General features: G+C 35.6%; 1 protein-coding gene across 5 annotated transcripts in view; it reads right to left on the reverse strand.

Moving 5' to 3' along the window:
- Positions 1 to 13,184, reverse strand: part of XRN1 (5'-3' exoribonuclease 1) — a 117,915-nt gene that overhangs the window by 50,772 nt on the left and 53,959 nt on the right. For all 5 annotated transcript variants that reach the window (XR_011527199.1, XR_011527198.1, XR_011527197.1 and 2 more), the window contains exons 20-22: positions 11,687 to 11,818; positions 2,142 to 2,304; positions 1,059 to 1,172 (exon numbers count right to left, since the gene is read on the reverse strand). Coding sequence is in view for 2 of the 5 variants with exons in the window: in XM_008507789.2 (XP_008506011.1) it covers positions 1,059 to 1,172; positions 2,142 to 2,304; positions 11,687 to 11,818 (409 nt within the window). In the remaining 3 variants the exon portion in view is untranslated. The remainder of the gene's footprint in view (positions 1 to 1,058; positions 1,173 to 2,141; positions 2,305 to 11,686; positions 11,819 to 13,184) is intronic.

The following is a 13,184-nucleotide window of genomic DNA, read 5'->3' on the forward strand; positions in this document are numbered from 1 at the left end:
AAAATATCCTTCTCCTGAACAAAAATTCTCCCTAGATTTATCTTCCAATGATGATTCTTGCTTGATTCAATCTTTATCATAATGGTTGCAAAATGATCATTTTCCAACTCCAGCACTTTCTCCATATTTACGCTTACATGATACTATAAGCAAGAGCCCACCCCTTCCTATTTATTTATTTATATATTATCACTGTGGGATCATGAATTCCTATTTTCCCTCTAATAGTTTATAATTCATTACTGTATTTTGGTACTCAAACTGTCCCAGATTCAACCTGGTTCGTGTGTTTATGTAATATGTTCCCATCATTCTTTTGAGCACTTCTCTGCTTTCTGGCATAATAAGAGGTTCCAGGCTCATCTTGTACCTACCCTGCTCCAGCCCTGTAATCAGCCATTTCTCTGAGAAGCCCTGTTCCTTTCAGTGAGGTATGAAATCAGAGGTCAAGACCTGGGCATTATATGTGTTCATTGCTATCAGGGTGTCTTTGCTGCTTCTCCGTTTAAGCAAATAGAGGTAGAAAACACATGTACGTATAGGCATATATGCATTCATGTGTACACAAATATAAATATGTACACATATACACGTCTATATACATACATATACATGTATTTTAGAAATCATGAGTTCACATGAATACCTCCCATTCTAATCTATCCTCACAGGTTCTTTCTTACATTCTCCCATTCCATATTTGCAAGTACCTATCTCCATGTGAGAACTGGAGTTCTCCAAAACATCAATACATTTACAAATTCATCAACACTATAATACATCTAAAATAAATTCAGAACTGCTTCATCCATACCACCACAATAAACAAAGTTACTAAAAAAGAGATCAGGACTTGAATTCTAATTTCCCCCACTTCCTGACCCCAACTGCACAAGACTAAAGATATATAGCCAAATACTGTTCATAAGTTAGATGAATGAATTCTTTATTTTCCCCCTTCAGTATTACATTTTATTTTACACCTAAGTGAAGAGAAGTTAAATAATTGTATCAACTTGAAACCAGAAAGAAATTTAATAACAGTAACAGGAACTAACTTCTCCAGTGCAGCCATAATAGGGGGTTCCCAGCATAAAGACCATACTTCTAGGAGGAAATAAGTCATCCAATGTTCTGATATTGGAGAAACGGGAGTCAAAAGCTCGGATGTCCTATGTAGAATAAAATATAAAAGTAAATCATCACAGTCAAAATTTCTATAGACTGCATATCAAGTTTTTTTTTCTTATGGGAATATAACTATGCTGTCTGCAAATGTCAAATGCAAAGATTTTTCTACCTAACAATACTAGTAGCTAAATTTATTGACTGTGCATATGACACTCTTCTAGGAACAGTCATGGGTCATTTAATACTGGGGATACGTTCTGAGAAATGTGTTGTTAGGTGATCTTGTTGTTGTGCGAACAGCACAGAGTGCACCTACACAAATCTAGATGGCATAGCCTACTACATACCTAGGCTATATGGTACTAATCTTAGAGGACCACTGTTGTATATGTGGTCTGTCATTATGCAGTGTGTGACTGCACTTCACACATTTATTAGTTCATTTAACCCTGAAGACAACCCTCTGGCAGAGATAATTATTAGCCCCACTTTACAGATGAGGAAACTAAGGCACAAAAAGGGGGTGAATCTTGCCCAAAGTCAAACAGCTAAGAAATCAACTCAGGCAGTCTGTGCTCTTAATTACTATACTATACTGTCTTCCCCAAATTACAGGATCACTGCTTGCTTTAAAAAATTTTTGTTCCCTTACCATATCTAAGAATAATAGAATAAAAGCAAATATCTTTTGTATTTACTACTTTATTTAAAGCAAACATTTTTTGGAGAATAAAAATCCAAAATTGCCAGGGTGTAAGTTAATGCTAGGATTTTTCTTTTAGAGATAAAGTTAAAAAAAGAGACAAGTTTCCTAACCATACCCAGAGTGAGTGTTGGAGCATGTAACAATCTTTTTAAAGACTACATTATTTTGCAAATTATATTAAACAATAATCTCCATTATACATTGCTGAATTAGTTTTCTGTCTATAGATAAATATTAATATAGTCTTTTCCTTATACAGTGTGCAAAAGCATACATTAAGATAGAATTGAGACCTGAGACTTACCTTGACAATAGTTTGATAAACAAAAGGAAGAACTTGTTTTGACCACTGTTTCTCTAGACGAACTTCACCATTTTGATTTATTTGATATTTACGACCGGTAAGTAACTGAGCATACACAACTGCAGATGTTTCATTTATTATTATTCCTTTTCTTCTCAGATAGCTAAAAGAAAGAATAAAAAAGAAATACAGATATGTATGAGCGTATATATTACAGGATAATAATCATCACCCAAACTACCAACTCATAATCAAATGCTTAAATAAACTTTAAATAAATATGCTAGCAGTTCTCAGTACAAAACTTAAGACTTTCTGCATTAGTTGTTTCACTCTGTGGATATCTCCCCCAATGTCTGTCAGATCAGATGAGAACTCATAGAGCTATGAGAAACTCCTGTGTTTCATACCCACTAGAATGGCTATAACAAAAAAAGTAAAAACAAGTGTTGGAAAGGATGTAGAAAAACTGAAACTCTTGTATATGGCTGGTGGGAATATAAAATGGCACACCCACTGTGGAAAACAGTTTGGGATTTCCTTAAAAAGTTAAACACAGAATTACCATATAGCCCAGCAATTTCACTTCTAGGTATATAACCAAAAGAACTGGAAACAGGCACTCAAACAAATATTTACAGATGAATGCTCATAGCAGCATTACTCACAATAGCAGAAAGGTGGAAACAACACATATGTCCACCAACAGATAAATGGATAAACAAAAGGTGGTATATCCATACAATGGAATATTCTACCATAAAAAGAACAAGTATTGATACATGCTACAATGTGTTTGGACTTCAAAAGAATGTTAAATGAAAGAACCAAGACACAAAAGGTCACTTATTATAAGATCCCATTTATATAAAACATCTGGAATAGGTAAATCCACAGAAACAGATAACAGTTATTAACAGAGGCACTCAGTGGGCCTTTTCAATCTAAAGTAGGGATGGGCAAACTACAGCTGTGGGCCAAATCCTGACTACCTCCTGTTCTTGTAAATAAAATTTTATCGGAACACAGCCATTCATTTATTTACTGTCTGTGGCGGCTTTCATGCTACAACAGTAGAGTTGAGTAATTATGACAAACACTGTAAAGTCTACAAAGCCTAAAATATTTACTTTGTCACCTTTACAGATAAAGTTTGCTGACCTCTGATCTAAAGATACAATCATCCTTCATATTTTCTTATCTCTTTTTCATTTTTTCTTTCTAGAACTCCTATCAGATAGATCATAGAAATTCTGACCATAATCTTTTCATCTCATTTTGCTTTTGTACTATGCGCTGAAGGAATCCCTCAGCTTGATCATTTAGCTCACTGATTGAATTTTCAGTATGTCCATATTACTATTCACATCACCTACTAAGCTCATTATAAAATCATAATTTTAATTTTTGTGTATGTGTCTATAAAGATATTATATATTAATATATATATTTTTCAAAGCAGCTTATACTTTAATGGTGTTGTTCTTGTTGGTAGAGTTGGTCTAAATAAGCCATGTCATTTTAGCCAGAAACAGACGTTTTCCAATAAATTTTTGAAAGTAGAATTCTGGTACCATTTTCTAAAACTTCAATGGGATTTTTTTTACTACTTTCACTCAAAAGTTATTTAGCCAGTAATCTTAATATCAATACCTGACAAGGACATCACTAGAAAGGGAAATTATGGGCCAATCTCTCTCATGAAAGGAAATGCAAAAATCCTAAACAAAATTTAACAAATCGAATCCAATTATACATAAAAAGGATAATACATCATAGCCAAATAGGATTTACTCCAGGAATTCAGAGTAGATTAATATTTGAAATTCAATCAATCTTCACCAGATTAACTGAAAAAAAGAAGCAAAATCATATGAACATTTTGACAGATGCATAAAAAAATCTGATAAAATCAGCATCGATTAATGCTTAATGTAAAAATTCTTAGCCAATTAGGAATAGAAAGAAATTTCCTTAATCTGATAAAGAATATTGATAAAAAGAACTCTACCACAATCATAATATTTAATGGTGAATCATTTAAGGCTTTTCCCTGAAATTGAGAATGACATGACAAATCAATAAGAAAAATTACAAATCACTAAGAAAAAGGTAATCAACTCAGTCAAAAGAAAGGGCAAAACTTTGAACAAGTATTTTACAAAAAAGCATATTCAAATGGCCAAGAGACATGAAGGGATGACTTTATTAGTCATCAGGAAAATGCAAATTAAACCAAAATGAAATACCACTATATTAGAATGGCTAAAATGGAAGAGATGACAGTAATAAATATTGATGAAGGTAGAGATAAATAGAAATTCTTATAAACTGCTGGTAGAATATAAATTGATACAATCACTTTGCAAATCTTTTTGGTAGCATCTACTAAAGCTGAGTTTTAAGCATATTCTATGCAGCAGTAATCCCACTCTTAGATATTTACATAACAGAAATGTATACATACGCATTCACAAAAGCCCCAAATGAGAAATAACTCAAACGTCCATCCACAATAGAACGGATAAATAAATTGTGTATTCATACAATGTAATACTATCATTAGCGAAAATGAATGAACTATATGTAAATGAATATTGAATCAGTACTGAGCAAAAGAAGCCAGGTTCAAAAAGAATACGTTCTGTCTGAATCAGCTCATATAAAGTTCAAAAGCAGCAAAAACTAGTCTGTAGGGTTATAAATCAAAATAATGACCCTTGGGGGAGAGGAGAAGTAGATGGTAATGGCTGGAAGGGGGCATAAAGGGCTTTGTGGGGTTCCGGCAATATTTCTGTTGGTTCTATCTTTTGACCTGTATTCTGGTTATGCATGTGAATATTTATCAAGTCATAAATATACTTATGATTTGTACACATTTTTTCTCCTTATGTATACTTCAATAAAAATTTTATACTAAAAAAATCTCCCAAAATAGTTATTTAGGACTTTAAAATTTCAAGTGGTAAGGAGATTTTATTTATTTTTGCTTTTACTTTATCCTCTCATTGCTTTGGGGTCAGTATTATAGTCTGTATTCTTTCTGTAGTTTTAAAATTTCTTGCATTTTCTGAGTAGCCTACATGAAAGGGTTTATTTTCTATGTGGGGGGCAGAATCTAATCTATAACTATTAAATCAATTGATTATATTGCTTAGATTTCTAAATATGCGTGTTTTTTGATTACTAGATCTGCCAGGGACAAAAAGGTCAGTCTCCCAAAATTATGGTGTTCTGTAATTTGTTTCAGGTTTTCCCGAACTTTGGAAGACACCAATGATTGTAAGATAATATCATTATTTTATATACCACTGAGCAAGAAAAAGAGTCCACCAATTAAACTATGACATTTGTAAAACATATTTTAAGTTCAGAGATGATAAGCGCATTTCAGAATCCACCAAATAGAGGTATATGTCAACTTGTTTTCAGGGCATAAATTTTTATGCTTGTTCTATCTACACTGTGAAGTAAAGTTTTCACAAATAGTTATCTTTTTTCCTATTTACTCTTTTGGCCATCAATTCAATTTTATCTGATTTTTAACACTGCAGTCTCCACTTTGTTTCTATCTACATTTCCCAAGTATATTTGATAAAGTGTTCTTTTTTTAAAAAATTTTTATTGACATTATGATAGTTTACAACCTTGTGAAATTTCAGTTGTACATTATTGTTTGTCAGTCATGTTATAGGTGCACCACTTCACCCTTTGTGCCCACCCCTCACCCCCCGTTTCCCCTGGTAGCCACTAATCCGTACTCTTTGTCTACATGTTTAACTTCCACATATGAGTGGAGTCATATAGAGATTGTCTTTCTCTATCTGGCTTATTTCACTTAACATAATACTCTCGAGGTCCATCCATGCTGTTGTGAAGATAAAGTGTTCTTTAAAGAGACAGAACAGAACCAAACATGTCTTTTGAACTGGTTGGAATATAATATAGAATTGGACTTTCTGGGGGCTGTCCCTGTGGCCAAGTGGTTAAAGTTCTGCGTGCTCCACTTTGGCAGTCTGGCTTTGTGGTTTGGGATCCTGGGTGCAGACCTACTCCACTCATCAGCCACGCTGTGGAGGCATCTCACATACAAAACAGAAGAAGACTGGCACAGACGTTAGCTCAGGGCTAATCTTCTTCAAGCAAAAAAAAGAGTAAAATTGGCAACGGATGTTAGCTCAGAGTGGACCTTTCTCACTAAAAACAAACAAACTGGACTTTCTGAAAACTGTGGATGGTGAGGTCTAACTGTACTTTAGACCCCACTAACTTTGGTTTTAGGTGTACTTCTTGTAGTTGTCTACAGTTGGATGATGACATTGGCGATATAATCTGTGCTTCTGTATTTTAATCACAAAGTTATAGCCACTTAGATTTAATGCCACAATTCTTAGTTTAGTCATGTTTCTATCATCTTATTTTAATTCTCTTTTTAGGCTTCCTAAACTATTTTTCTTTTTCTTTTATTTCTTTCTTCTTTTTTTTTGTGAGGAAGATTGGCTCTGAGCTAACATCTGCTGCCAATATTTCTCTTTTTGCTTGAGGAAGATTGTCACTGAGTTACCATCTGTGCCAATCTTCCTCTATTTTGTATGTGAGACGCCACCACAGCATGGCTTGATGAGCTGTGTGTAGGTCTGTGCCCGGGATCTGAACTCACGAACCCCAGGTGACCAAAGTGGAGCATGCAAACTTAACCACTATGCCACTGAGCCAACCTTTTATTTTGCTTTTCTATTTTCTAGCTTCTGTCTTTCATTTGATTTTTCTTGCCAGTCATTTGCAAGTTAGAAATCTTGCTTTACAATTTTGAATAATAGTTACTTTTGAATTAAATTTAAAAAAATAGGGCTGGCCCCGTGGCCGAGTGGTTAAGTTTGCGTGCTCCGCTGCAGGCGGCCCAGTGTTTCGTTGGTTCGAATCCTGGGCGCAGACATGGCACTGTTCATCAAACCATGCTGAGGCAGCATCCCACATGCCACAACTAGAAGGACCCACAATGAAGAATATACAACTATGTACCGGGGGGCTTTGGGGAGAAAAAGGAAAAAAATAAAATCTTTAAAAAAAAAAACAAACCTTCATATTCTCTGATTTTCTAAATGAGAAACAAAACTGTCTTTTAATTTTCTCTTATGTAAAATGAGAGTTAGTACTTAAAAATTAATCCTATATTTTAATGGTTTCAGTGTTTATCACCAATCCTTTAATAACCACATTTTTAATGTTGATTCATTCTTGCTTGTTTGAGGTACAGGGTTTTGGAGCTCCCCTCCAAATCATCCTCTAAGTGCAATATCTTCTCCATAATGTGCCATAAAGTATTGCCTTGCTCTCTTCTTCCAATCTTCTCTTATTCTTCAATTCCTAAACCTTTTCACTCTATTATATCCTCAGTATCCACCTCCTTAAACTGAAAATACCACCACTTCCCTGTGTAGCCCTCTCAAGTGGTAGCTGTTTGTTTTCATGTTGCGTTCTTCAGGGCAGTAGTGGCGCCCTGAAGAGTATGCCAGTGTTATCCTTACAACACACTGTGACATCCAAATCCCTAACAGTAAACTCCCCTACTCTTTCCCATTCTACCTTTATGTCTACTATCATCTAGAATAACTTCAATCTTTACATATACAATCTACCAAGACTACACACTTCCTTATCTCCAATAATCTTTTCTTCTATTCCATTTCAGCTCTATTCCCACAGCCATGCCTTGGGTCTTCATGTCACCCATAATGGTTTCACTTCCAAAATCACTAATTCAAACATCTTATTGTCTAAAAACTCCTTCATCCAACTTGTCGGTTCAATCCCTTCATCTATGACCCTTATTCAATTTAATTTGAGATCTCTAGACCACTGACCCTTCTATTTTCTCTCAAACTATTAACCCTCTACTTTCTTCACTTCTCTTTCTATCCCACTTAGATTCCTTTGTCCATCATTTCAGTAACATTCCTGCCAGAATTCTAAACTTCCTTGCTTCTTTGTCTTTTCATTGTACCCATCTGGCAAAATCCAGTGCTTGTTAAATCTATCTATCTGCTTTTTATAGGCCCGATCAGCTATATGATCAGTGACTGATCAGGTGAGCTCTACTATCTAAAGACAGAGCAGACTGGTACATCATAAATTCATGACCTTCAACTTCAGAAAGGGCCCTTAATACTGCCTATAATTCTACCATGTTTTTCTGATCAATTGATAATCTTCCATTTTCCCCAAGGACTATTTTTAAACTTCCTCCACTCTACTCAAACTTAAGACAAATCTCCCTTTCCCTCTCACCATCCTCAATAGCTAAACTCAATATCTACTTTACAAAGAAAACAGAAGCCATCAGATGAGAGCTCCTCATCTTCCCCCATGCCAAACGCACAAACCAACCTACAGTTGTATCCCATCCTGTTAAAATACAGGAGCTATCCTTCATCCCCTTGAGAATCCATCTCATTCCATCTTCAAATGTATTGTTTCTCTCTCTTAAATATTGCATTTCTCTTCTCATTTGTTTCTGCACATGATCAATCTCTCTGAATAAATCAAAAACCAACTCCACTCAATTCTATATCCTTCTTCAGCTCTCTCTTAATGGTCATTTTCATCAGAAAGGAAATCTGTTCCACAGGGATACAGAAATTGATCAGATATATCATATGTGCTTAGTTGGAGGGTTTCTAAAAATAAAATCAAATAACTTGATACTCATGGGAATATTTCATGTGTTATGTACATGGAAAAATGATACACTGAATATAGGAGAACATGTCTTGGTTAGTAAGATACATGGAGATATAATTGAGATAAGTAACAGGTTTTATTTACATTCTTGCTATAGAAGTCTTAGAGCTAAAAATGGTCTGCACAAGCATTACTCTTACTCATTAGAGCCATGGGATCCTTCTAACAGGTTCTACATTCTTGCTGTAGAAGTGTTAGAGCTAAGAAGGGTCTGCATAAACATTTCTCCTACTTGTTAGAGCCATAGGAGCCTTACCTCATGCTACTGACACAGTGTGCAAAATTACAAATAAGTAAACCCTTAGGGGCAGGGCAACAGTGGTCTTGTGAATTTTGCCTTGGAAGACACCTTATGGAAGAGCTTGGGAGGTGTGGGAGGAGGGGACAAAATGTAAGCTTTGAGGGAGGAATACAGTGGTAAAGAAAATCAGTCTAAGAGAATGGTGACCAGAATAAATAAACCTAAGTGCTCATGAATCCACACAGCCTTGTCTACCCTACTTGACTGACAAGGTTTTAAACAAGAGATCCAGAACTGGCAGGCACTAGAAATCATTCTCTTGTGTGAACCAATATACACTGTTACCAAGTCCAGCAGTCTGTTGCCTTGATTATTCTCTCTGCTCTTTGCTGCCACTAGAGAAGATCAAGCCCATCCAGATGGGAAAGGAAAGGTGGGAAAAGGAGCCAAGAGCTTTTGGTCTTCACAGCTAAACTTTTTGAAGTTGTCAATTCCTACTGTCTCCATTTCTGTTACTCTCAATCACTCCTCCAAGCACACTAGTCTGGCTTTCAGGCCCATTGCTCAATCAAAGTAGCTCTTGCTTAACTTCTTCATAACATTTGATGTGACTTATTCTTTTATTCTTGAAACACTCTTTTTCTTTGATGTACATGCTGTAACACTCTCCTAGCTGCTCTCCTCTCTCTCAAGTTACCTCCTTCCTTTGCCTTTGTTGCCTCATCTTCCTCAAAAGGGTTCCTTCTTGTTTCCAACATTCCAGATGCCTTGGCCATTATCATTAGCATACACATGCTGCTTTTCCTCCAGCCACAGGGACTGCATGTAACTGTTCTCTCATCCTGAAACATGCTTTCTTTTCACTCTTTGCCTAACCCCTACTCCATATTGATACCCGTTTATCAACATTTGCTTAGGAAAGTTTTCTGTGACTAAGGCAATTCCTCCCTAGATAAGTCAAACCTCTCTATTATATGGTCTCAGAGCACTATGCCTTTAGAACAATTATCATATTTGCAGTTTGTTCAAAAACTCACACAAGACATTAACGCCTATCTCCCATCTAACAGCCATAAGTTTCATGAGTGTTGGGACTGTGTGTTTTTATTCACTATGGTATCTACAGCGCCAACTACTGTACGTAGCAGGTATCAATAATTGTTGAATATATGAACAAATGACTAAACTCCTGTAGTATTTTGAACAAGTTTTTTTCAACCAAAACAGTCTTCACTAAAACAATCTCCATTCATTCAAACAAACAAATATTTACTGAACGCCCAGACACAAGCCAAGGAATGAGAACAGAATGGTGACAAAAACAGATGTGTTCCCTACCATTATGGAGCACGCTATCTAGGGAAAAAGTCATTAAAGTAATCACACAAATTTATGATGACGATTTTATTTATGTGCTATAAAAGAAAATTCAGAATGATACGAGCTATGACAGGCATATATACTGTTGGGAGGCAAAAATACGTTCTACCTCTACCTCCTGAAAGCTATGATTATTTCCTTTTTTTTTTTAAGATTTTATTTTTTTCCTTTTTCTCCTCAAAGACCCCCGGTACATAGTGCATGTTCTTCGTTGTGGGTCCTTCTAGTTGTGGCATGTGGGATGCTGCCTCAGCGTGGTTTGATGAGCAGTGCCATGTCTGCGCCCAGGATTCGAACCAACGAAACACTGGGCTGCCTGCAGTGGAGTGCGCGAACTTAACCACTCAGCCACGGGGCCAGCCCCTGTTTATTTCCTTTTTTATGCTGGGTGTTTTTTTATGGTCTTTTACATTTTCCCTGTTTACTTATCTTTGACTAAGGATATTATGGCCTGGAATTAGCTCCAAAATTATAGAAGAGGCATCTCCTTGAATTCCCCAAAGTTTACCAATCGATACTATTATAATAGTTTAAACAGGAGGGCTGATGGATAAACATTTATAACACCATTTCATGTGCCATTGTCAGTCTCTTTATTCTGTTTTGGTTTAGGGAAATCTAGTGTTTGGATGAAGAAAGAGAGGTATGTTAGGGTCGGATCATGGGACTGAAAGCACTGTGGTGACCATGAAAACAAGCATTCTAAGCGGGGCGAGCTTCTTAGCATCTAATTGGTACGGACCTTGCATTTCTGAATTCAGGGGCACATGCAGCTTGGGTATAGGAAGGGTAGAGGAGTGGGGAGAGGGTAAGGAACAAAGGAGAGCCTTCCTATTTTCATTACTTACATGTGGCCAAGAGATTCAATGGCCTTATAGTGGTAAAAACACCTCTCAAATTCAGGCAACCTATTAACTGTGATTCCTGATATTAAGTCATCATGTGTTTTCTTTCTTTTTTTTAGTATATCATGAAATATTTTAGTGACAAACTGGGCAAGGCTATAGACGCCGCTAACCATATATTATTTTAAACTAGAACTTATTACTTGCTTTAGAATATAAAATGAAGATGTAGTCAGTATTCAGAGTGATCACCATGTTAAGCAGAAAATAAATTAGAGGACAAGTACATCAGATCACATTCTAGTTCCACGATATTAAATGCTTTTTAGGACACTCACAATTCTGAAATTCCTTGTACTTCTTTTGTCCAGTTAGATTGTTCTTTGTCTCCAAGATGGACTACTTTAGATGGCGGGGCAGTTCTGCCCAAATAAAGCTTCTGTGTTCCTGGAGGTTCTTCCAAGTAAAACCTTAAAAGCGAAAATAAAGTAAAAATTATATTACCCCCAAATTTGCGGTTTAACATCGAATTTTCAACGTGAAAAGCTTTCTACATGGTATAATAGCAAAAAAAAAAAAAAAAAAAAAGCCTCCTTTTTTAAAACTGTACTATAAATTCCAGAACAAGGACTTGCAAAAAAATTTCAATCAAAATTTAAAAACAAATTACTATTCTTTCTCTTTTAAAATAGTAAATACAAAATATAAATTTTTACAGAATTAAAAAATATTCTCAAATTCAATAAAGTATTTTTGCTAAAATAGTTTAACTTGATTCTGACCAAGACACTATACCCAATTTCCAGCTTACAGAATATGCATGAGGGATGGAGGACCAATTTAAATGACACTAAGAGGTAAAAACCAGGTAAATCAAGAATTCTACAATAAAACTGGCCTGGACTCTTCAAGAAAAAAAGTAGGGAAGTAAGTTCAGCCAGGACCTAGGATATAAAATACAGATAGAGAAATCAATTGTATTTCTATATTCTAGTTGGGGAAACTGAAATTTAAAACATAATACCATCTAAAGTTGCTCTAAAAACATTTAAATACCATGGTATAAATACATGTATTGGATCCGTATGCTGAAAAAACAAAACTGTTGAAAGAATAAAAGATTAAAATAAGTGGGGAGATAAATGGAGATCTATTTGGATCAGAAGACTCAATACAGTAAAGATGTTAAATCTCAAATTAATCTATAGGTTTAATACAGTTCCTATCAAAATCTGTCCAAGATTTTTCTAGATACAGAACAATTTATTCTAAAATTTATACGGAAAGGAAAAGGACTAAAAACAGCTACAACAATTCTGAAAAATAAAAATAAGGTGGAAGGAATCACTCTACATAAGGTTAAGACTTACTGCATAGCTACAGTAACAGGGTAGTGTGGTATTGGCATAAAAATAAACATACAGATAAATGGAACAGAATGGAGAACCCAGAAGTAGACCCATACAAATATGCCCAACTGATTTTTGACAAAGGTGTAAAAACAATCTCATGGAGGAAGGATAGTCTTTTCAACAAATGGTGCTGGAGCAACTGAATATTCATAGGCAAATGTATGAAACTTGACCTAAAACTCCTAGGTTATACAAAAATTAATTCGAAATGGATCATGGATTTATATGTAAAAGGAAGAGGTAAAACTATAAAACTTTTTTTTGTGAGGAAGATTAGCCCTGAGCTAACATCTGCTGCCAATCCTCCTCTGTTTGCTGAGGAAGACTGGCCCTGAGCTAACACCCGTGCCCATCTTCCTCTACTTTCTGTGTGGGACGCCTGCCACAGCATGGCTTGCCAAGTGGTACCACGTCCGCACCTGGG

The sequence above is a fragment of the Equus przewalskii genome, chromosome 15, assembly GCF_037783145.1.
Source record: "Equus przewalskii isolate Varuska chromosome 15, EquPr2, whole genome shotgun sequence".
Lineage (NCBI taxonomy): Eukaryota > Metazoa > Chordata > Mammalia > Perissodactyla > Equidae > Equus > Equus przewalskii.